Here is a 22148-nt window from a genome sequence, read left to right as displayed (position 1 = left end):
AATGGCCTGGGGATTAACACAGGAATTGCAGGTGGTGGCGATGCCTCTCTGGTTAATATGTCACTGGCACTGGGCGGGAGGGTGAGGAAATTGTGGTTCTAAAGAAAATTCGTGGATGAGGGGACGGGTCGGATGAGGGAGTTTAAAGGGGAAGTGTTATTTGTTACCTTCCAAATGGGGTTGCCTGAGGGGTCTCCAGATGTTTGGAATTTGCTCATGGCTGAGCATGGTTTATGGTTGGTTTGAGGGAGGGGAGAGTTTGGGAGGGGGGTTTGTTTACAAATGACTGAAATGGTTATTGCGGGAGGGGCACATGCATTGCAGCATCAGACCGCAGGTGATTCGAGTGGTGGTCATGAGGGATGGACAGCCTGATATCCGGGGAAATGTCAGCTTATGCTGAAGGGGTAGTGGAGGATTTAATGTTGATTGGCACATGGAATCTACAGGGCTTGAATTCCCCGGTTAAAAGGAAGTCGCTATTGAATAAACTGAAGGACATGTCTCTTTCTGTAGTATACCTACAATAAACTCACTTGCTTGAGTGAGATGAGAAACGCATTAAGAGTAGAGCATTTCCACAACAGTTTTTTGCCTGTGGGTGGGGCTCGGGGGAGAAGTGGGGTGTGGCTATTTTGGTGGGAGAGCAGACTCCAATCGCTAAAGTCAAGGTCCATCGGGATCCACAGGGGCGTTACTACTGCGTCAAGTGCCTGCTGTGGGAGTGTCCATTCACGTTCGTCTCAATGTATGCTATGAATGTGGCCCAGGAGACTTTCTTGGAGACCTTCCTGCTTCAGGTGCTTCCTTTTGCGGAAGAGCAAGTCTTGATTGGTGGGGATTTCAATATGGTGCCCAACCCTTTGGTTAAAAAGACTCCACCACTAAGCTGGACTTCAAACAACCACATGCATTAGGCCGTTTTTTGGGGGAAATGGGGCTGGTTGATGCTTGGAGGCTGGCTCACAGGGAAGAGAAGGATTTCACATTTCATTCAAATGTTCATGGAGGTTTCTCTAGACTGGATCTCTTACTTATTTCAAGTGCGCTGTACCCATGTCCCCGGGGTGTGGAGATAGACACACAGACATTATCTGATCATGCCCCAGTATCACTGTCCCTGGAGATTCTGAGAAGGCCTGAGAGACACACAAGTCTGTGGAAGCTTTATCATCCGGTTCTTAGGGATCCGGTGCGGACTAGAGAGCGGGTTGAGGTTATCTCCAACTACTTATGTGAAAATAGTGACTCAGGGCTTCCATGCGAAATAGTATGGAATGCTATGAAAGCGGTTGTCAGGGGTGTGCTTATCAGTAAGTCTGCATCTTTTACCATGGAGCGACAATTGATCAGGGTGCAACAAGAGGGGAAGGTTAAGGGTGTTGAACAGGAGCACAAAACACTGGGCTCCTGTAGGGCATTGTGTGAACTTAGGATGGCACGTAAAAAGCTGGAGGAACATCTCGCTGACAGAACTGCTCAGGCGATGTTGAAAACTAAGCAATACTATTATGCCAATGGGAACCGAGCCAATAGGCTTTTGGTGACTTTGTTGCGTAAGCTCCGAAACCGCAGTTCTGGCCCTACGCAATAGTCAGGGGGGTGTTGCAGCCGGGGGAGGCCAACAAACTGAAGATTTTTAAAGCCCATTTTGGGTGGGTGTTTAAAGAGGGGCCCTCCCAGGGGGACACTCGGACCCAATATCTACAGCATGTACAACTTCCTGGCCTATCAGGAGATGAGCGGGACTCCCTTGAGGCGCTGATACTTTCAGGGGAACTGGAGTGGGCTTTTAAGAATATCAAAAAGAACAAGACCCCAGGTCCTGATGGGTTCACTGCTGTCTTTTACAAAAAACGTTTGCGTATTCCTGGGTCCCCTGTTGGTGGAACTCTAACACCTTTAGGGTCTCTGGTAGAATTGCTCCCTCTATGGGGGTGTCCAGCACTGTCCTAATAACAAAGGCGGGTAAGGATCCAGCACTCTGTGATTGTTAACGCCACATTACCCTTACAAACATGAACTCAAAGCTCTTCTCTAAAATTCTGGCCAGGTGCCTGATCGGAGGTCCCCCCTAACCTCATAGATGGTGACCAGACAGGTTTTATCGTGGGACGCAGTACCCACGATAACGTAAGGTGTGTATTGAACTTGCTGGAGGTAGGACGACATCAGGAAGCGGATCTGGGACTCATTGTAGTAGAAGCCTGCAAGGCTTTTGATAGGGTGGATTGGGGATACTTTCGGAGGGTCTTGGTACAGTTTGGGTTTGGCCGGGGGTTTGTTTAATGGGTAATGGCAATCTACAATAGTCAATAAACCTCTCTCCTAGTCAATGGTGTGCTATCATCTAGCTTAACTATCACCAGGGGGACAAGGCAAGGTTGACCACTGTTCCCACTGATTTTTGCTCTGACTATGGAGCTGCTTGCCAGGAGGATCAGAGAGAGCACAGCTATGGAAGGGATTTGAGCGGGGGTGGACCATAAGATTTCTCGTTATGCAGACAATGTGCTGCTCACACTGACCAACCCTTGCAAGTCATTATCTGCGGTGTTGAGTGAATGGGAGGAATTTGGGCGGGTCTCTGGATTTAAAGAGAATTATACGTCACACAGGCTGGACGATTCCCTGCAGCCTTGGGATAGAAATTAGATCTATGGCCTTGCTCCTAAACAGTGGACACGCAAATCCATCCCCTAACTGGAAGTGTGTATTCCCAGCAATAATACAGCGATCTACAGATCTAACTTTCCGCCGCCGTTCCAAGAGCTATCCGAGGACCTAACTAGATGGTGCTGGCAGGAAATATCCCGGTGTGGCTGCATTGCAGCGATCAAAATTAACCTTATCCCATGCCTCTTATATCTTTGTACAGTGCTCCCGACAAGGGTCCGTGACCCAGATTTGCGTATGCTTCAGGGTAAGATTTATACATTCGGCTGGGGGAACAAGCAAGCTAGGACTGCTTGGAGGGTGCTCCTGAGGCCAACTGGGGTGGGGAGCCTTGTGGTTACTGATGTCTTCCGCTATAACCTGGCCGCGCAGCTTTCTCATCTGGTCACTTGGAGGGGGATGCTACATTGCAGCCGAAATGGAAGACAATTGAACAGGCCCAATCGGCTGTTGATCTCCACCGTCTACCTGATGTTGATAGGGGCCTTCTGGGGCCGGAAGGGGGGGTTCTCACTATTGGCCACAACCGAGTGCACACTCTACTATATGGGAAGAGAGCTGCATAGATGGGAGGCGACTATGGGATTGGGTCCTCTCACACCTGTTTGGAATAACCCAGGTTTTCGGCATGGATGTGACTGAGGGAGCTTCGTGAAGTGGGTGACGGGGGTGCCTGGCATCGCTATCCCAGCTATATAAGGAAAACAGCCCCATGACCTTTAGTGAGTGTAAACTCGCTTTTACACTACTGGAAACAGAGCCATTTCGCTATGCCCAGCTGCGGCACTGGGTGACACATCCTGTCAAAAAACAGGGAGCCACTAGACCAGGGATCTCCAACCTTTTTGTTGGCAAGAGCTACTTGTAGTTAATGGCCAATAGGAGGGAGCTACTAGGGTGGAGATATCCATGAGTATGAGAATTTCGACCAAGATGTTTTTGGGCAGTTGACTTGCTCTTCATATAAAAAAGGAATACCGTATGTATTTACTGCGATATCAATATATCAAAAACATGTTTATTTTATTATTCTTTATTAGATGTGGTTTCCAAAAAATTGTTAAGCATATCAGAAGTAGGAAACTAATCGGAACATTCAATGTGAAGGCTGACACTTCATGCTATCCGCCAGTGCTCAGTAATCTGATGTGAAGCTTAAAACAGCAACAGCACCAGATGCTGTCAGACGGGATCAAGGTTTTGATTTCAGGAAGTTCGTCTGAAAAAGGCAGATTCACAGAGACAGGCAATCACACTGGCTGATGGTGCATATACCTTATTAGCCACAGTGAGTGTACACCCGGCATGGCAGACACACATTCAGGACAGTTTTCAAACTTGCTTACAACAGACTCAGCTATGGGAGTCACTGTGCCCTTCAAACTGCATCATCTGTAAAAGAGCATTTGTTTTTCATCAAATAATTAGCACTGTTTGAAGGACGGCTCTGTAACAGCATTTGGATTGCAGCATTTAGTTTACCTACTTTTTCGAATCACAGACAAATTCCTCTTGGAAAATAACGTTCATAATTTGTGTGTATTACTGCAAAATTCCTATCAAGGTTACTATTTTATTCACACTTTAAATTGGGCACCGTAGATTAAAAATGAACATTTTCTTTTTACACTAGAACAAACCAGTTTTATAGTGGTGACTTGTAGCGTGCAAACATGAGACAACATATGAGTCTTTAAATTAACATTTTGAGCAAAGAGTATGGTCGTAACGAGGGGCGACCTATTCAGAATGGATGGCAGCATCAAAGTGAATAGCTCACAGGATCGCTGCCTCTCCCAGCAGGAATCATATTATTCTGGTGCATGACCAATGGCCCATGCATGGCTTGCATGTGCAACTCTCTGACATATTGTAATTGTTCATGTATTAGGTAATTCCTTATAAATTATATGTATTGCTGAATTTATAGCAAAAACAGTGCTCATAAATTGCACCATTTTAGCCCAGTATTGAAAGGCTGGAAATCCCTCGCCAGAATTTGAACATGTGTACAGGTTCCCCATAGGTCTCTATGGATGTCCCGATTTGTGCACATAGCCAAAGGGGATCAGCCCTGTTAATTTTTCTCCCATCCCATGTCTCACCTCTATGTTCTCTACCTGTATTCACCACCCTATTTTATACAGTGCTCTGTTACTTAGTAACTAGGTTTAAGCTATATTAATCCTATACATACCGAAATATATATATGCAATATATATATGCAAACCACTGCTCACGTTTCCCACTTAATTCCAACTATCATTTTGTAAAACATCTCACATTATGTTTTTTTAAGTGCTGGTATTGCTAGACATGTAATTTTAGATTCCCGTTTAGTTTTATAAATGTTAAGTGGACAAGCACCAGAATGCAGTGTAGCTAGTAGTTTTCCATGTTTACTTAAATGTAAAATTGCAGTTATCGCTTACATTTCTGTTTTGGGACATCCATAGAGGTGGGCTCCTCCATATCACGCCATATTCCATCCTAAGCTTTAATACAGTTTGGGTCCCAGAGCTTTAAAACCAGGAACTCAATGGGCCTCATTATGACCCTGGCGGTAGGGGGTTAACAGGGCCGGTACAGCTGCCGGCCCGTTAACCCCCTACTGCCTCATTACGAGGTCTCCTTGCGGGACACGCTAAGGTAAAACCAGACGTCCTTAGCGGGTCCCGTGATCAGAGCAGGATGCAAATAACGGGCCCGTCATTAACGGGCCTGTTTGCATCCTCCCAATTCCCATTGAGCCCTATTGGGGCTCAAATGGGAATGGGGATGTACCGGGTCCGGGTTCTTTGAATGGGGAAATACCGGGCCCTCCAAGGTCGGAATAGCCCGGTATTTCACCATTCAGGGTACCCGGAATGGGGGTAGCCATGCCGTGAAAAGCAGCATGGTTACCTCCAGGGTCGTCATGAGGCCCAATATCTGAAAATATAAAAAATAATTCACAGTTTTACCATAAACACGCAAAGTGAGATGTATGTTTTTCTTGCAAGCTGGGACTCACACAGATCGTTACTTTTCTATGCACACACACGCGCGCTGATAAAACGATTATAGCTGTATCTTTATTTCCCCCATTCTGATTGAAAGTCTACAATTACCAGCATGCAAAGTAATGCCAACTGAAATAAATCTAAAGAAACACAATGAGACTGAAACAATCACAGACCCAGCTTTGTTTTACAGAGCATACAGATTTATACACCCAGGCCCTTTCTAATCCGCCATCATTTGCACCTCTTGGTAACAATGGCCACAATCCACAGCTACCATGTACTTTTGTTATTGATAGCTAACCCGATGTTGGGATGCTACCCAAGCCCTTCAAGCCCAGATGCAGCCCCTCCTCTCACTATGCACACAACTTTTGACTGTTTAATTTACAGGAAGAGGAGTGGGAGTTGGGCGGGAGAAAAGCACCAAGGACTTCAGACACCAAAATAAACACACAGCGCTAATTTTGGGGTCTGATCAAAGAGCTACTGGGAAGCCTCAGGCGAACTACCAGTAGCTCACGATCTACTGGTTGGAGACCACTGCACTAGACAGCTAAATGCCTTTGAGCTGACACTGCAAGGGAGCTTGTCATGGACAGGGTCTCAAAACTATATAGACTATTAGATATGCGGGCTCCATGTGGTGTGTCTACCATACATGACAAAGTGGGAAACTGACCTCAGGGACATTATAGAAGACGAGGCGTGGTTGAGAATATGGGGTAGGATGCTTAAGTCATCTAGATGTGTTACGGATAGGGAATGTTCCTACAAATTCTGTTATGGGTGGTATCTCACCCCGGAAAGGCTACAACACATATCAGCGGACTACTCAGCCGCTTGCTGGCGGAGTTGTGACATGGTGGGCTCTCCCTTTCACATGGTATTGCTGTGTGGTAAGGTGAATCTCTACTGGAAGGAAGTGGTCTCCAAAATCAAAGATATCACAGGGTTGTCACTCCCCAGTAGTGCTGGGGAATTAGAAGGCTGAGTCCTTCTCTCTGACGGGCCTATGGCTGTTCTGATTGGCACCTCCTCTAAGCTGCAAAACTGACTATCGCCCGGAATTGGAAATCAGCTGAGGGTCCAGTAATTCAAATGTGGTGGGTCAAAATATGGGACATCCATCCTAGTTGCAGACAAGATCATTGAGCTGTGTGAAGCGTGATACACTAAATATGTAATTGTTTGGAAGCCATTTATTGACTTTACAGATAAAATTCCAGCTGTGGTTGCCTCCTCTGCTACAGCACTTTTGCCGCTGTAATATTGTTTGGATCACTGCATAATGCCTGGCTAGGCCCAAGGGGTAATGTGGGAGAGGTGATGGTGCTGCAATGCATTCCTGACAACTAAACTTGCCATTATGATGGAACCCGTCACCTGTTACTGTTGAACTGACTTGCGGATGTCATGTATGTCCATCTGCTGTCTCTCACGATGTGTTAAATAACGTTTATTAAAGAAAAAAAAAAGAAGAGGAACACTGTTGCACCATCAAGCTGAGCAGCTTTGCCGCGACCTTGGACTCCTTGCACCTCGCTAGAGATTTGTCAGCTTTGGATCAAAACAAGTTAATGCTGTCACAAGGCAAGTCTAGGAATTTGGATTGCACATCATAGCAAAAACCCAACAGTTTGAGAAAGCAATACCCCCTCATCACAGTCAGTGCCCTCATGGATTGGCCAACACTATCCAACACATCCAGGCCGGTTTACAGCACTTGACAAGCCACCTCCTTCCTGTCAGTCACAATGTCCAAATATCCGTGCCTAATCTCTCTATTGGATGAATGTGCAGAGGCCTCGGAGATGATCGCCTATAGCATGTGCATATTTTGACAGGGCAGAGAAGGAAATCACAGAGCGAATGAGTCAAAGTTGGCTATGGCAGCCTGAACCACCAAACTCTCTGGGTATCAGGTAATTATGTCCCTATAAAGATGGTTGTTGTATTTAATGTCACCAGGAAAGGTTTGTGGCAACAGTGTATAGGTGACCATATATTATAGGGTCAGGGGTAGTGGTGATTGCGTGGGTGTCCCCCGCATGTTCCATGCAATAATGCCTCTGCAAAAAACTGCATTTTTACGTCACATTTTTTGCATGGAGAAATTTATGAGGGGACATTATTACATGGAACCACTCTCTGACGAGGGGTGCCTCAAGAGGAACAAGAGGTCACCCCTTGTACTTTTGTGTAGTCCTTGTACTTTTTTTGCAGTCCTTGTCAACTGTCAGAGTGGAACAAGGAAAGTGCCACAGGGCTAGGATGCGGTCAGCAATAGCCGCGGGAAACGGCAACAATGTTTCACTCTGTAGGCCCCCTTTTGCCCATTTATTAAATTTCATAACTTGTTTATAACAAAAGATATGCATAAAAACAATGACAAATAGCACATTATCATGCATGAGTTAAGTTACTTAATCTATTATAAATCCAGACTCAGGCATTGTCCATGTACATGATGCAGTCGTAATATCAATTAAAGTCATGACCAGTTTAACTATGTACAACTTGCAACCCCCAGCATCGCATAAGTATTGTATCTGCCTTATGGCCTTGAAGGAGATCCATGCTGTATAAATCAAATATATTTCACTATTCTACAAAATAAGCTCATGGTGCTAACACATCAGGGGATGTGTCGTCAATCTAGTAAAATCCTGTCTTCGGCCTCTATTTTCTTTGTCATAATATAGGATCTCCCTCTCGGCTAAACCCCATGTGTCAATGACTTGTAGCTATTGTGAGGGGTCAGAAATGAAAGCCGGACACAAAGTGGTCATGTTTTTGGGCAACGACTTTTATTAAATTATATGCAGGGATCAAGTCCTAAAAATTAAAGTGGGGGGACTCATTAGCAAACGTAATGGGATGTGACGTCGCCAGAAATGTGCATATCAAGGCGAAATATGCAAATTCCATTTAATTGGCTTTGCATAACCACCCAAATTGAACAGGACGAATGGCATAAAATCAACACAAACACAAAACCAAGAGAGGATATTTTCGTATAATATTTTTTTGAAAATGTTAAAAGGTGTCCATGTTTTAAACTCCAAGAACCAGTACCAATGTTTTCCCTGGGACTTCCAGTACCGAAATGGGATATTTCCCCTTTAGTTGCTTGTTATTTTATAACTCATAAATTCAAAGAGGACAACCAACATTTCTCTTATAGCTAGGGGGGACTGAGTTCCCCCCCCTGAATAAAATGGGTGGACTCCGTCCCCCCGCGTGTACCCTCGACTTGAGCCCGGATTATATGGGTTGGGAAAATGCCTCTCTGACCCTGCTCTAAGAGGAATTCCCTATCTATAAACCAAAAACTAAGGAACTATTCTGACCCTGCTCTAATGGGAATTCCCTACCTATAAACCAAAAACGAAGGAAAAGGTGGTGTGTCAGTGACTCATCAGGAAAATACACTGAGGGCAGGAAAGGGCTTGTGAATTCAATTAAGTATTGGGAAAAACTACCCTTCCCGCTGATGGGAAGGATTGCCCTATTGAAAAGGGTGGCCATTCCCCGATTATTATACGACTTCCTAAATGTTCCATAGCTTATACCTAGGTCCTTTTTTTATAGAATTGAATATGGTAGCGGGCGGGTTTATATGGAGTTCAGGGAGATGTTGTATAGCCCGGGATACTTTATGCAAGGATTACCAAGGATGGATGGGTGAGACTTCCACATTTAGAATTGTACTATCTGGGAGGTGTGAGAAACCAGAAGGTGTCTCACCCTATCATCCAGGTTTCCAGGACACGGGCATCACTTTTGGACCCAATTCCTGGACCAGTATGGGAGGATAACCTGGGTGAGGGGTCTTCGGGAGTGGGGCACCGGATGGTGAGACACGGTATACCCTTCCTTGTAACACCTTTACCTTTAGGATATTTAGGAACTCTACCTCCCCCCGTTTACAACACAAACACTTTCTCCATGACAGCCCGTTCTGAGGGAAACACCCGAGCCGTGTACCTGACATGTCCCAATACTATGGTCAGGCTAGGTCAGGCAATTATCGACTATCACTCACACCTGACTTTCATTACACTTCCCCAGACAGATAAAAGGCGGAGCACGAGACCACACTCTGAGCGAGGCAAAGCACACATGGAAACAGCAGTTTCAAGACGGCAGCTGAGGAAGAGAGGCAAGGGGGCAAAAGCGATGGAGATTGCAAGGAGGGAAACGCCCTTGACCTTTTTCGACAAGGAACCGTTACTTTTCCGAAAGCTCGAGAGAAAGCGTGAGACCACAAAACCAGGCTGAAGAATCCAGCTTTGTGCATCAGCGAAGGCGGGGAGAATCACCAGCCGCTGTGGTAGAGTCCTTGGCTCCAAGAACAAAGCCGCTACAGTGAAAGCAACGCAGCGGTGAGTTGGGGAGACGATACAGATCGGTCTGTGTTGAAGCCAAGGTTGCAAGCAGCAAAATTATATGGCGAGCGCTGGTACAAACTTTGTTAAAACGTGTGTGATAAGAGAGGCAAGTGAAGTTAAACTGCTGATGAGTAATTGAACTTTAAAGCAAGCTACAATACCTTTGACAGAGTGGTCTGGCACCGCGTGGGTGCTCAATCAAAGGTCTCTGCAAGGCAGCAGTGCACAACTGATTTAGACAGAGGGCCGAATGTACCACACAAGTAGCATATGGTGGGCCGGACTGTCTATGTTGATGAGCGGGTGGTAGGGGCATCAGTGCATCAATTTGACCTAAAGAAAATCAATAAAGCATGGGTTTTGAGGTGCTAATTTTAATGTAGTACTCTATTTTTTAACTGTACCATGTGTGATAAAGTGCCTTATAATGGTATTACTAATTTGATTTATTTTTATTGTGAGACTGAAATCATGTTTTAAATAGAAGTGAAACTGCAGGTATCGGGATGCAAAGACAAAGTGACTTTAGGCCAGGCACACTTCATTAAACTCATTTGACTTGGAGGGCCATAAATGATGTCCTAAAGGGCCGCATTTGGCCCGCAGGCTTTATGTGTGCACACCTGCTGTAAGGTATCCAGCTGAATAGTAACGAAAGTAGATACATTTGATCCAAGACCGGTGGAGGGAGATCATTTGAAAGTGAACGAATAAATGTGAATCGAAGTAGCCCTGCGATGGGTCAAGCAAAATCCTGCGCACAGTCGAAAGTCTTAGATTTTTATAAAATAGAGAAAGTTTGGAAAAATACATGAATCTGGTCCGAGCCCGGTAGAGGGAGACCAATTGAAGATTTTGTATTAAAGTGGGTCTGAGCCCCGGGTGAACAGTGAATCACCCAAGAAGGTGTTTTGTTAAAGTGGGTCTGAGCCCGGCAGAGGGGGAGCCGGGGTGAATTGAAAATCACCATGTTAGGCAAGATTGTATGCAGTAACCTTTGGGTGCACTACAACAACCCTGACCTCCTGGAAATAGGAACCCAACCTTTGGTATACGTCTGTACTACACAGGTTGGTAGCGTGATTGAGCAGCCAGGCTTATCTCAAGAGGGGTCAATGTGAGCTGTAGGGGAGTTAAACAGAGATTCACAGTGACAAGTATTCAAATAAACTCTTACACGCAAGGTTTCTTGATTAAACAATTATTAATATATTTATCAGACAGTTTGAGTAAGCCTTCTTCAGAAGGGGCAATATAATAGTAACACACAAATACCCTCCAAAACACAACCTCTTAATATTTCTAAATCAGTAAGTACCTTTTTGGGATGGCACACGGACACTTCCTACACCCTCAGGTGATTTTAGTAACTTAGACACTTTGGACATTAATATATCACCGTTTGCATTTAGAATCAGCCTTAAGAGTTTGTCAAAGAAAAAGGCTGATAGAACAGAACAAGAGATCTCACAAATATTCTGGAAGCAGGCAAGTACTTTTGTACAACCCCCAATGCAAAGTTCGATAAACCCCTTCCTGGCAGGAAGACCAAACACAATGTCAGAGGGAAGAAGAGTCATTCAGGGAGCCAGGCTAGGCCAATGTAAATTGGGCAAAAGTCTAGGTGAACTGAAGAACTTTTCAGAGGTAGGTAAAAATTACTGCACAATATTTTAGGAGTCTTTGTAGAAAAGAAGAAATCAAAGTAGGGTCACTCGCTGTTTAGGCTTGTGGAGTAGAGAAGCTCTTAGCAACTCTAAAGAGCAACCAAGGCAGGTCTCAACAGAGAACAAGTACAGTTACAACAAGAGGTAAGCTCTCTTAGACTGCACAGTACCTTTGGTTGGAAGAAAAGGTCTTTGGCTGGCTTCTGTTGAGGTGGCTCAGTCAGTCCTTCTTCCTGGGAGTCCGGAGGATCTTCCTGGAGCTCTTGGCCAGCTTAAAGCAATGCACACGATCTGGTGTTCCTCTCCCTGTCTATTCGGTTCCAGCAGCATCTGCAGTGGAAGTTCAACCAGCTCCGAGAGGATGTCCAGGTGGCTTACTTTGTAGTTGATTGGTCCCACCAACTCAAGGGGAGAAGTCGTCCTTACAGGGCTTCTCTAGTCGAAATGAATTTGGAGTTTCAGCACAGCAGCAGGGCTTCACAGGGCAAACCAACGGTCCAGGAGTTGCAGCAGGCGTCCTCTTCAAGCTCTTCTTCGGATTCCTTCGTCCAGTGGTCGACTCTGCCTTCCAAGCCAAAAAGCCTTGCCTTTTATGCAGGTTTCTCCCCTTTATTCCAGACTAGCCATCAGTCACCCAGCAGCATGCATTCCTGTTTCCTAGGAGACTAAGCACAGGGAGTTTGGGCACCTCCCTCGCTTCCTGCCCCTGCCAGACACCGTTGGTGCCAGAGGCGGACTTCACTCGGGAATCCCGCCAAAGGCAAAATGAACAAGGGGACCAAACATGGTTTGGTGCGCAGAGTAAATCTCAAGAAGGACCTTTCCAAAAAGAAATGGCGAAAAAAGAAGAGCGGGCCATTTTGACGAAAATTGCACCCTTGAGTGCTTTACTGCAGCTGTGAACGCAGCCCGCTGTAAATGCACACCGCAGTAGTTAAAAGTAAACCACTGCCACCAGGAATTCATCGAGGAAAGGGTAACATTACATTGTTATATGAGAAGCTAGACACAGGGGATGCTAAGTAACCCCTCCGGCACCCTATTGTAAGATAGTGTGTGCTGGGTCTAGAAAGTTAAAATGTAAGTAAAGTCAATTTCAGTTTACTGCTCTTGGAAACAGTAGTTCATCCAACAGAACGCATTTAAACCTTGGGGAAATCTGGAAGACTTCCCTGAGCCACTGCACTGAAGGTACTGTGTGACACCATGTAAAAGATGATGCCTATGGAGTTTTTCAAGACTCCACAACCAAAAGAAACACAGAGTTCAAATCACATTAAAAATACATGAGAGAGTGGGAAAAAAGGGTCTCACTCTCTCCAGGTTAAACAATTAAAGTACTAAAATCCAGCAAAGTTGCTAGGGGTCTCTAAGGTAGAGAGGAATTTGCACATTTCTGAGAATTCTCCCTAACACACCAAGAAGTTGTACATGAGAATCCTGAGGAGAAAGGAACTTTTGAATGAATGTTTGTTTATCATATCGGGCTGTCTGAAGTAGGAGACTTTGAATGGCAGGGAGACCTTGGTACAAAAGGCCCTGATACTGAGATTTGAACTGCATTCTCGTGCTAGAGAAGGCAGAGAATGTGCGAAGCTCGAGGGTGCCGCCTTGTCACGTGCTAAAAACATGGGGAAGGGAAGCCAACGTCTTGAATATCCTGACATATCATTTCTTGAACACTTTTCTTTTGGATAACATTGTTTCCCACACTATTTATATTTAGAAGTAAGGATTGGAAATAGGTTTATTAGTATATGCCCTTTTATTTTGACAAGACACCACTAGGACTACGTTATTATCATTTGATGGTCGTAGCCTGCTCCCATCTTTAGATTTAGGACTAGATAGGCGTTTTTCAAACCCAGTTGATGTTCAATAAACACCCTTGGACTGTGATCACTTGTGTCTGTCTTACTGTTTGATACCATGCCTTCCTTACACAGGACAGTTTAAACTGTCCTGTGTAAGGAAGGATGGTTAGCTGACATAGAAACGGTAGAGCACGAGCTATTGAGCACAACGCCGACCCCCTATCTCCTAAAAAGTTGTGTTGTGGTTAAAGGAAGATAGAATTAGCGACCCCCCCCAGACTCTTACAGTTGGGTAGGAAGATTTGGGAAAGGACCAGGGCATTGTTGAAGCTGAAAGAACCATACTCTGCCCACATCCCCTTGGCAGCAATATATGGAAGAAACACAGGAGATTGGGAAACAATGGGAGGCCAAGGGACTAGCGACAGTGTGAGATCTGTTCACGTCTGATGGGCTGCAGAAATTTCAGGAACTAGAGGATGGGTTCAGGAAGAGGTAGGGGGCAATATCTAGCACACTCCAGAATGGTACATGAAGTGAGGAGTAGATGGGCGGTCACTCAGCTCCCTCTAGAAGAGGACAGTGTATGTTATTCGTCACCTCCGAGGGAGGGCATGGCGTGTACAGGATGCATCAGGGACTGTTGCAAGCCATATCGGGACAGGTAACCAAAGGGAGGAGAAAGTGGGGCTTAGATATAGGTACAGAATTACGGAAATGGAGTGGGCTTGGGCATTAACATACCCCAAAAAAATCTCGAGAAATGCTAGGTTGAAATTGACCCAGCTATATGTGAATCACAGGGCCTACATGACACCACAGTTCATTTCACAATTTCGAGGCGCAGGAGACCAAAAGTGCCCAAGATGTGAGGGGAAGGAGCTAATATGATGCACATGTTTTGGACGTGTCCATTGATTCAAGGGTTCTGGCATGAGATGGAAGTGAAGCTCCGAAGGGGAGGACTGCCCACTTACACATGGACCGCAGAGGCTTGTCTGCTGGGAGTGTTTAGATGCCCAAAACGTGCTCAACCAGAAAACAAAATGATAAATCTTGCATGGGTATTGGCAAAAAGGATTGCCAGGGTGTGGAAATCGAGTGCAGGACCAAGTATAGTGGGGCGGTTGAAAGACCTGAAGAGATGGTCCATGGCTGAAACTGTAGTGTGGTACGATGGAATGTATTGTTTGACCAAGTTAAAGAAAAGCTGATATGGAAATTATTGCTTGATCAATGTAAAGTGAGACTGTCTTGGAATTTATTGTTTGACCAAGTTAAAGGAAGACTGTTAAGGAAATCATTATCTGAACAAGAACATTGTGAGTCCAGTATAAAGACACAAGAAGAACTGTTGGATGAATAGACACTTTTGCCATCCAACCTAAAAGTCCAGGCTCTGGATCCAACGATCTTTCCCTGTAAATTATTTTTGTTGGATTATTCTTAATATTTTTGATTGTGAACACTTTTTGCTAATACCCAGTCAAAGATACTTTCTTGCACCCTGTGTTGTTTTGTTTCTAGTGTGAGGGTCAGCTTAGAATGTCTGGGACACAATGATAGATTTTAAGTTACAGGCTACTTGAAAAAATCCTTTGTTTTAGTTTTGAGCCCTCTGTAGAACAGGGCTAGAGAGGCATTTCTCCAACCCACTTTTTTTTAATAAAATGTCTGATTTTGAGAAATATGCAACCGTGTGTCCGCCCCTCATTGCTGATGCCTCACATATGGTGTTAGGAGTAGGATCACACTCAGTTGACACAAGCTGGGGATCCCACACAAGTAGAATAAAAACGTCCTCCCACAGTCGTTACATCTGGGGAAGAGTGGAACAGCAATACCTCTCCCACTAAAAGACAGAGCTATTTTTCTATTAGAGGATTGAGACCTTTAGAAAGGGACCCTGAACCCATTACTCATGTACATTCTAGGGTGCGGTTTTTCTTCCAACTATTAACTTGCCAAGCTATTTTTGCAGCTAGTAACACTTTGGAGGGCAATACTTACCATTGTTTCTGCCTCCAAGACTGTTTGGTGCCCGGGAAAGACAAGGTAATAGCTTCTTTGCAATTGCGGATAGATTACCCCATCAGCATGGCCCTCTATGTTATTCCTTGTAAAGAGGGAATGTTAAACATGTTGCCCTTCTCTTCTATGGAGAAGAATTGTGATGTATCTTTTTAAATCTCTCTTCAGCTCTAATAAAAATCACTAGGTGCCAGCAAGTGGGAAACTTGGTATACAAGGTCCTATCGGAAACACCTACGAGGGAAAATAATAGGGAAATCTTGAGGACTGACACCCCAGAAAATGTTTCCTGTCCCTTGATGAAAGAAACAGAATGTAAACAGACCAAGAGCAAGACTGTAGGGGAGGGAGCTAAGTCTCCCAGTGTGTCAGCATCTTTGAAAAACGTTTCTCTAAAACTGAAGCCTGAGGAAAAAAAATATATTGTCTCACAATCTGAGAATTAATCATATCCCTCTTGGGAGGAATCTGGATCCCCTGTAAACTACTGTTCTTGTGAACCCAAATGTTTCCTTTGTGGGAGTCCGAAACACTCCACACACCATTGTCCATCCCATAGGTCAAATCCTTATAATGTATCATTAGAACAGAGGAACAAATCAGATCCTCAGTTTTTCTATGAGAGCAATGTATATGTCCACTCTAGGGAAGCCATAACCCGGGGGAAAGGTGAACATCAGGGACAATCTAACACTATCCTATGTACCGGGGACGAGAACATTTAAAAGATCCCTGTTATTCTGAAAGGAAAAACTATATGGACCCAATTGGCCAAGGGAAGTAGGAGATGCGCAATAAGAACATATTTGCTTTACCAAGAGTGGAAATCACCTGGGAAAGAGAAAGTAACTTGTACTCATGTCCATGTTCAGGAATACCAAAAAACTCAAATGCATATCACTATCCTAGGAAGAATGTTAGATCTGGTGGTGGCTGTAGTCCACGACCTACCAGGCAAATTAGTTCCAGGAAGTGATGTTCCCCAATTTGACCAGTGGGTCTCACACATGGCCTAAGTAAGAATTAGGATATATAAAAATATGGTCATCTCAGAATTGCCTAAAGGAACAGTAACTGATACTAAGAGGATGTCCTTCCCATATTCCCCCCATTAACTTATGGGAGTAAGAGCGGTTTCCTTCAGCAGGCCCTATTTGGGCGTGGGAAGCCCTGACTAAAAAGTCTCTTCCTTGGGGAGGCTGATGATTGTCATCAAGATGACAGTCCTAAAGCAGAGGAACCCGGGTCGTTAGGGGAGGGGTATGTGATGAGTACGGTGGAGTGTACTGCCACGTGGGAGGTTAGAACAGACTGTGGTTCCCGGCTTATTGACACAAACCGTAACAGCTTTCTGATTAAGAACGCATGTTCCCATCAGGAAAGGCAAAAATACCTTCATGGTTAAGGGGATGGCATTAATTTCCAGCACATTTACATGCAAGTCCTTGTCACGTGAGCGACCACAGACAGTCAGCCTGTAATGCCCTCAATCCCCAGAAATGCCTCCTGCTTCCCTTGGGGTCATTACCTCAGGCAAGCAGGCTGTTACATCCCACCACCTTGAGCTGTATCGCCACAGTATAAGGGACTGAAGTGTAATAATAAGGGAAGTAAATGTTGTTTCGAAATGTCATCCAAAAGCTCTTTGTCAAGTTTCCCTGCCGTCCTGGTAATGTAGCAGGGAAGGTGCGAGCAGTAGCGAAATACAAGTGTAGGCACGCCCGTAATCGCATAACTTTCTGCTTACCCGGAACGCAGCCTGGCGCTTGGAAGGTCGCTTGGCAACGCTGGCGTCCTCTACACCGCAGGTTGGCCCGCCCTGCGCTGACGGCAGCATGCAATGCAGTCACATGATTCATCTTTCTTAAACCCTTCCCCCTGAAGTTGCCGGCGCTTCTGAACAACCTTCGGTGGCGTTACGAACTTTGCTGTTTGATTTTTTTGTAACCTTTTCTTCTTGCCTTCTTCGAATTGACCACGGACCGCTATTAGTTTTGCTTATCTGGATTCTGATTCTGCCTTTTGTCGCCTGAACCCTGCCTGACCACGGACCACTGCTGTTTTGCCTTTGGTTTACGACTCAACTCTTCATTACCTGCCTCCTGCCTGATCACGGACCAATTTTGGGTTAATCCTTGGACATGTTTAAGTACCTTGCCGCCTGCACGCTGCCTGACCTGGAAAACTCATAGGATTGTCTTCTGATTTCCTCTTCCTTACCTTGCTCTCCTTGCTTCACGGAACTTTGCACAGTGCCTGGAAAATAGATTGTATTTGGGGACTAAGTACACGGACTAGAGACTTCTGGGAGTACGTTTTGCCATCAAGGAACTTGCCACGCATGTCAGTTGCTCTTGAACTTCGTTTTGGCCGTCGGACAGGAGTCCAATACGGTAAGACTGTTATTCTGCTAACTTGTTTTTGCCTTAGCCAATTCCTAATTTCTGGTTCCCCTCTCTGTGAATTCACTTGGCTGCTTATTATTTATTGGTTACCTTGTGTTTCCTGGTTATACGATATTGACTATTGCCTTGTCTTCAGCTGGGGGTGTGTACTTCAGCCTACCTTGTGTCCAGTTCCATGACGCCAGTGGTGTGTACTCCTGCCTACCTTGTATCCAGTTCCACGACGCCAGTGTCATCGGTCTCCTGTCTTTCCATTAATAGACCATTCTGGTTGTGAATTCTAACAATCAGACAGGTACATTATTTGGAAGACTTCTTCGTCTACACTACGAGGCAACTCGCTCCATATCAAGTATTCAGTGGTTCTGACACTCTTCACATCAGTCTTGGGTGGAACTTTCTTTTAGCTTGTTTAATAAAATATGTTTGGAAAGAAATGAATAAACGAACAGACTAGTAATATGACAGGGGAAGAAGAATAAATAAACATGTGAATTCAGCACAGGCTATCCTCCCATCGATTTCACTCACCTTATCAGCTTCATAGATCCTTCTGAACTGATGCTCTGTTCTGGCACAGTTTGTCTAAAGTCAAAGATCATTGCTTCCTTTGGAGCAGACAGTGACCTGCAAGGGTATTCCCACAGAGGATGAGGCTCTGCCTCCTGGGACTCTCTGAAGTTTAGGGAGTTCTAAAGAAAGAAAAGAAAACATATCAGACCTGCCAATTTTTGGTACCCCTCTACTCAAAAAAACTGCAAATATGACATGAGCTGTTGAATGCTGAAACATTGTCCAAAGAGTTGCACATTGACGATTTCTTTTATTTTTTATATTGTGATTTGGTTTTAAAAAGAACATTTAAACCTTTCACAAACATTTTATCAACATTTAAAAAACATTGAATCAAAAGTAGTATAACAAGTATGGATAAAATCAGTTTACATACTGAGTAAAAAGAAAAAAAAAGGTGAGGGAAAAAAAAGAAAATGGCATAGAAAATCAACTGTGTACACCCATTCTCTGAACGGCCATCATTAAATAAAAATGGCGAGGACTGATTGAAGATCCTTTCTAAGATTGTAATCCCACCTATTTAATTTACTGCTCTTTCTGTTCTTGTGAGCCTTCACCCAGCTATGATCAGCGTGACCCTGTCCCCCCACATTAATCGTGTTCAGGACCTCTCTCCTAACCAAATGGCTTCTTCATGGGACCACTGTTTTAAAGTAATTGATTCTAATGAAAGTTAACTTCGGAAAAGAAAGAATTCCATGTTTCAGTGTCTCTGGAGTAGACAAATAAACACACAATCTACAATGTCGAAGTCTGGTCTCTTCAGACTTCCAGCCACTAATACGTTCTAAAGTTGGTAGTTGGTTTAGTCGGAAGCACAAATATAAGCTTTGCAAATTATCACAATTGCAGAGATAGAAGTATTTTGGCAAGCCTTCTCTCTTCCTCAGAAATGTTGTTTATTCTTTATATGTGCTGTACGAATCTAGAAGTTTGATTGTATTTGACCAATCTGCGGTGAACAATTTCAGTTTGGTCTTGGCTGGTCTCAAAAGATTGTATATCATTGAGGAGTATAGTTGTATTTTTTATTTTTTTTATTTTTTATTTTTGCTTTAATTAAGAACAATTTTTAGCAAAAGCACATTTCATCAAGATTCAAAAACAAGAAGAGACATTTTTTTTTTAAAGTAGTCCATTCCTAATGATCAACCAAAAAAGAAAAACAATGTCTGTGTGTTACGCTCACCTGGTATCCACGGGGATGCCACCCAGCTGTGGGGACTCTGGTATCCTTCTCAGCCGCTCCAAGGTATGATCAGCAGAGAAGTTCTGCCTGAAATACAGGTGGGCAATGTTCAAGACTGGGCAACTGGGGTAAGAGCCTCCCAACACCCTGTATGCCCGCAGCCCCTCCCCGGACCTTTCCTCACCTTGTTATGGGTTTTGGCGTGCTCTCCGTCCTGCCTTCTTGGCAGGGGCTCGTTGTCCTTTGTGGGCGAGTGCGATCTAGTTACTTCACTGATGCAGGCCCTTTAGAGTCTTTCTGGTAGGTCTTATTACTGTTATACTTGTATGCCTTTCTTGGGTTTAAGTAACGTCTTTTCTCTCTCCTTAGGTGCGCGGAAGTTCGCTGTGGAACGTTGGCTGATTTGGGACTCGCCGGTAGGTGATGGTGCTTCGAGAGCGCCTTGATGCGGTAAGTAGGCGCTATGTGCAGCGCTATGATGCCTTGCCTTTGCTAACCTGTTGTCTTTTGTTCCCGTAGGTTGCGGTGCTCACCCGGAGCAAGAAGTCCCAAGGCGATGCTGGTCGATGGGCGACTCGTGAGGTAAGCTGCTGGCACAATTGTAAAATGTCTAATGTACTGTTTCTCTCCTTTTTGCAGATCCGTCGGTCCGGGAGGTTCGCTGTTCCTTGGATTCTGTTTGCAGGAGCGGAGGGCAGCCAGCGGTGGAATCACAGGTAAGCTGCTGCTATAAACAATGTCTTTTTGTTTTTTAGATGCTGTTCTCCCGAGGTTCGCAGGTGTAGCTGAACACGATGAGCGTCACGTTGCAGGATTGCAAAGTAACGCAAAGCGTGTTCTTCAACTCGGGTGTGGTTTAAATAGCTTCAGAAAAGTAGTCCAGGTAAAGGGGTTCCTAGGCTACCACACCCAAAACACTATACCGCATAGCTTGGTTCGAAGTTCGTGTTGGCTGGCACTGGAAATAAAGTAGTCCCAATAGTCCCAAAACACAAGTCCTCACGAAGCATGAGTCTGGCGCCAACGGCGCCAGGACTGGCCCCAAGAGGGCTTCAGCAAAGGATGCCTGAGTTTGTTTGAGACCCGATCCAAGGCCCCTCCTGACCCATGGGGTAGCCAGGGGTGGATTTTGGTATGGGTGGTGACACTGTGTTCCTTGACGTAAAAAATAAAGGTTCCAGGAATTTAGTCAGGGCAATCATATAACGTGGTTTATTCCCTGCTATCAATAATGACCACCTAATACCCTGGTCTTCACTCTGGAGATCCGACAATAAGTGTGAAGTGCTTGGTGCAATTCTCCGCCAAAGCTGGTCAAGAGGTGATCAAGTGTTTTAGTGTTTCCACTGCTACCAAATCTTTGCAGAACCGCCAGTTGTTAGAATCAGATTGCCCACAAATAGCTTCAATCTCATTTGTTGGTAGTATATTGAAGCAAATACAGAGGAAATGATTTCACAATTTTTGGTCTGGTGACTGCCTTAGATATTCACACACTATATTGATCTTCCTTGGTTCTGGAGGAATGTGGGCCATCGATTTAAATTTTGCTGCCGAGTTGACAGTGTGGATCCAGTCTAGCTTGCGCAACTTGCGTTTGATCAGCATGGGGTTAGTCAGGAGCACCTTGAGGGGCTTCCCGTCGCTTCCAACAGAGCGCATGTTTTCCTACATCAGTTCTGCAACATTAAGCTGTCGGAAGCGACCATCTCTTTGTGCAACATTTCGAAGATGTCTGGGCGATTGGCTAAGAAACATTTCTGCAGGAAAGCAAAGTTCTTCCAGTCAACAGTTGATTTGAGTGACAGCAGGCCCAATTCTCGCCGTATTAATTGGATTGGTGTTGCAGAAGGCAGACTCAAACACCTTTTTCCAAAACAGGCCTTCCAGTTGTGGCCAGATCGTAGATGGAATATTGGGCATAGCTTCAGATCCGTAGCTAATAGTTGGAACGGCTTTGGATTTATAGAATAAGAGCACTGGCAGAATGGAAAAACATCCATACTTACAGTTTATGGAGCGTGCTTGACTGGTCAGTGCTTTAGTTTTGGCTCGTAAATGGGACACCATGGGAACTTCTGAGATAGATTCACTGAGCCAGATTCCCAAGTACTTAAACATGGTTACTTATTCAATAGCATGCCCTTCAATGTCATACTCACCTATGTCTCTGCAGGAGCGATGGACGAGCCTCCCTTGACCCCGAGTCTTCACTTCCCCTGTTTCACCCGGAGGAATACCTGACAAATACAAGGTGTACACTCAGACCTGAATTCACCCGATTCCCCTGGGCCCTCCCCTTCTCTTTACTGTGTGCTGCGATGTCCCCCTATGGGCTTACCTTGATCTTTAGTAGGGTGTGCACTCCATCCTGCATTTGCAGGGGCGCGATTC

At 44.9% G+C, this 22148-nt stretch overlaps 1 protein-coding gene across 2 annotated transcripts in view; it reads right to left on the bottom strand.

Annotated features, from left to right (window-relative positions):
* The window catches only part of PRMT7 (protein arginine methyltransferase 7), a 936033-nt gene that overhangs the window by 106310 nt on the left and 807575 nt on the right, over positions 1-22148 (bottom strand). For both annotated transcript variants that reach the window (XM_069653680.1, XM_069653690.1), the window contains exon 16: positions 18521-18681. In XM_069653680.1, the coding sequence (XP_069509781.1) occupies positions 18521-18681 (161 nt within the window). The remainder of the gene's footprint in view (positions 1-18520; positions 18682-22148) is intronic.

The sequence above is a fragment of the Ambystoma mexicanum genome, chromosome 1p, assembly GCF_040938575.1.
Source record: "Ambystoma mexicanum isolate Mex_15411 chromosome 1p, UKY_AmexF1_1, whole genome shotgun sequence".
NCBI lineage: Eukaryota > Metazoa > Chordata > Amphibia > Caudata > Ambystomatidae > Ambystoma > Ambystoma mexicanum.
This window is presented reverse-complemented; position numbering and strand designations above follow the sequence as displayed.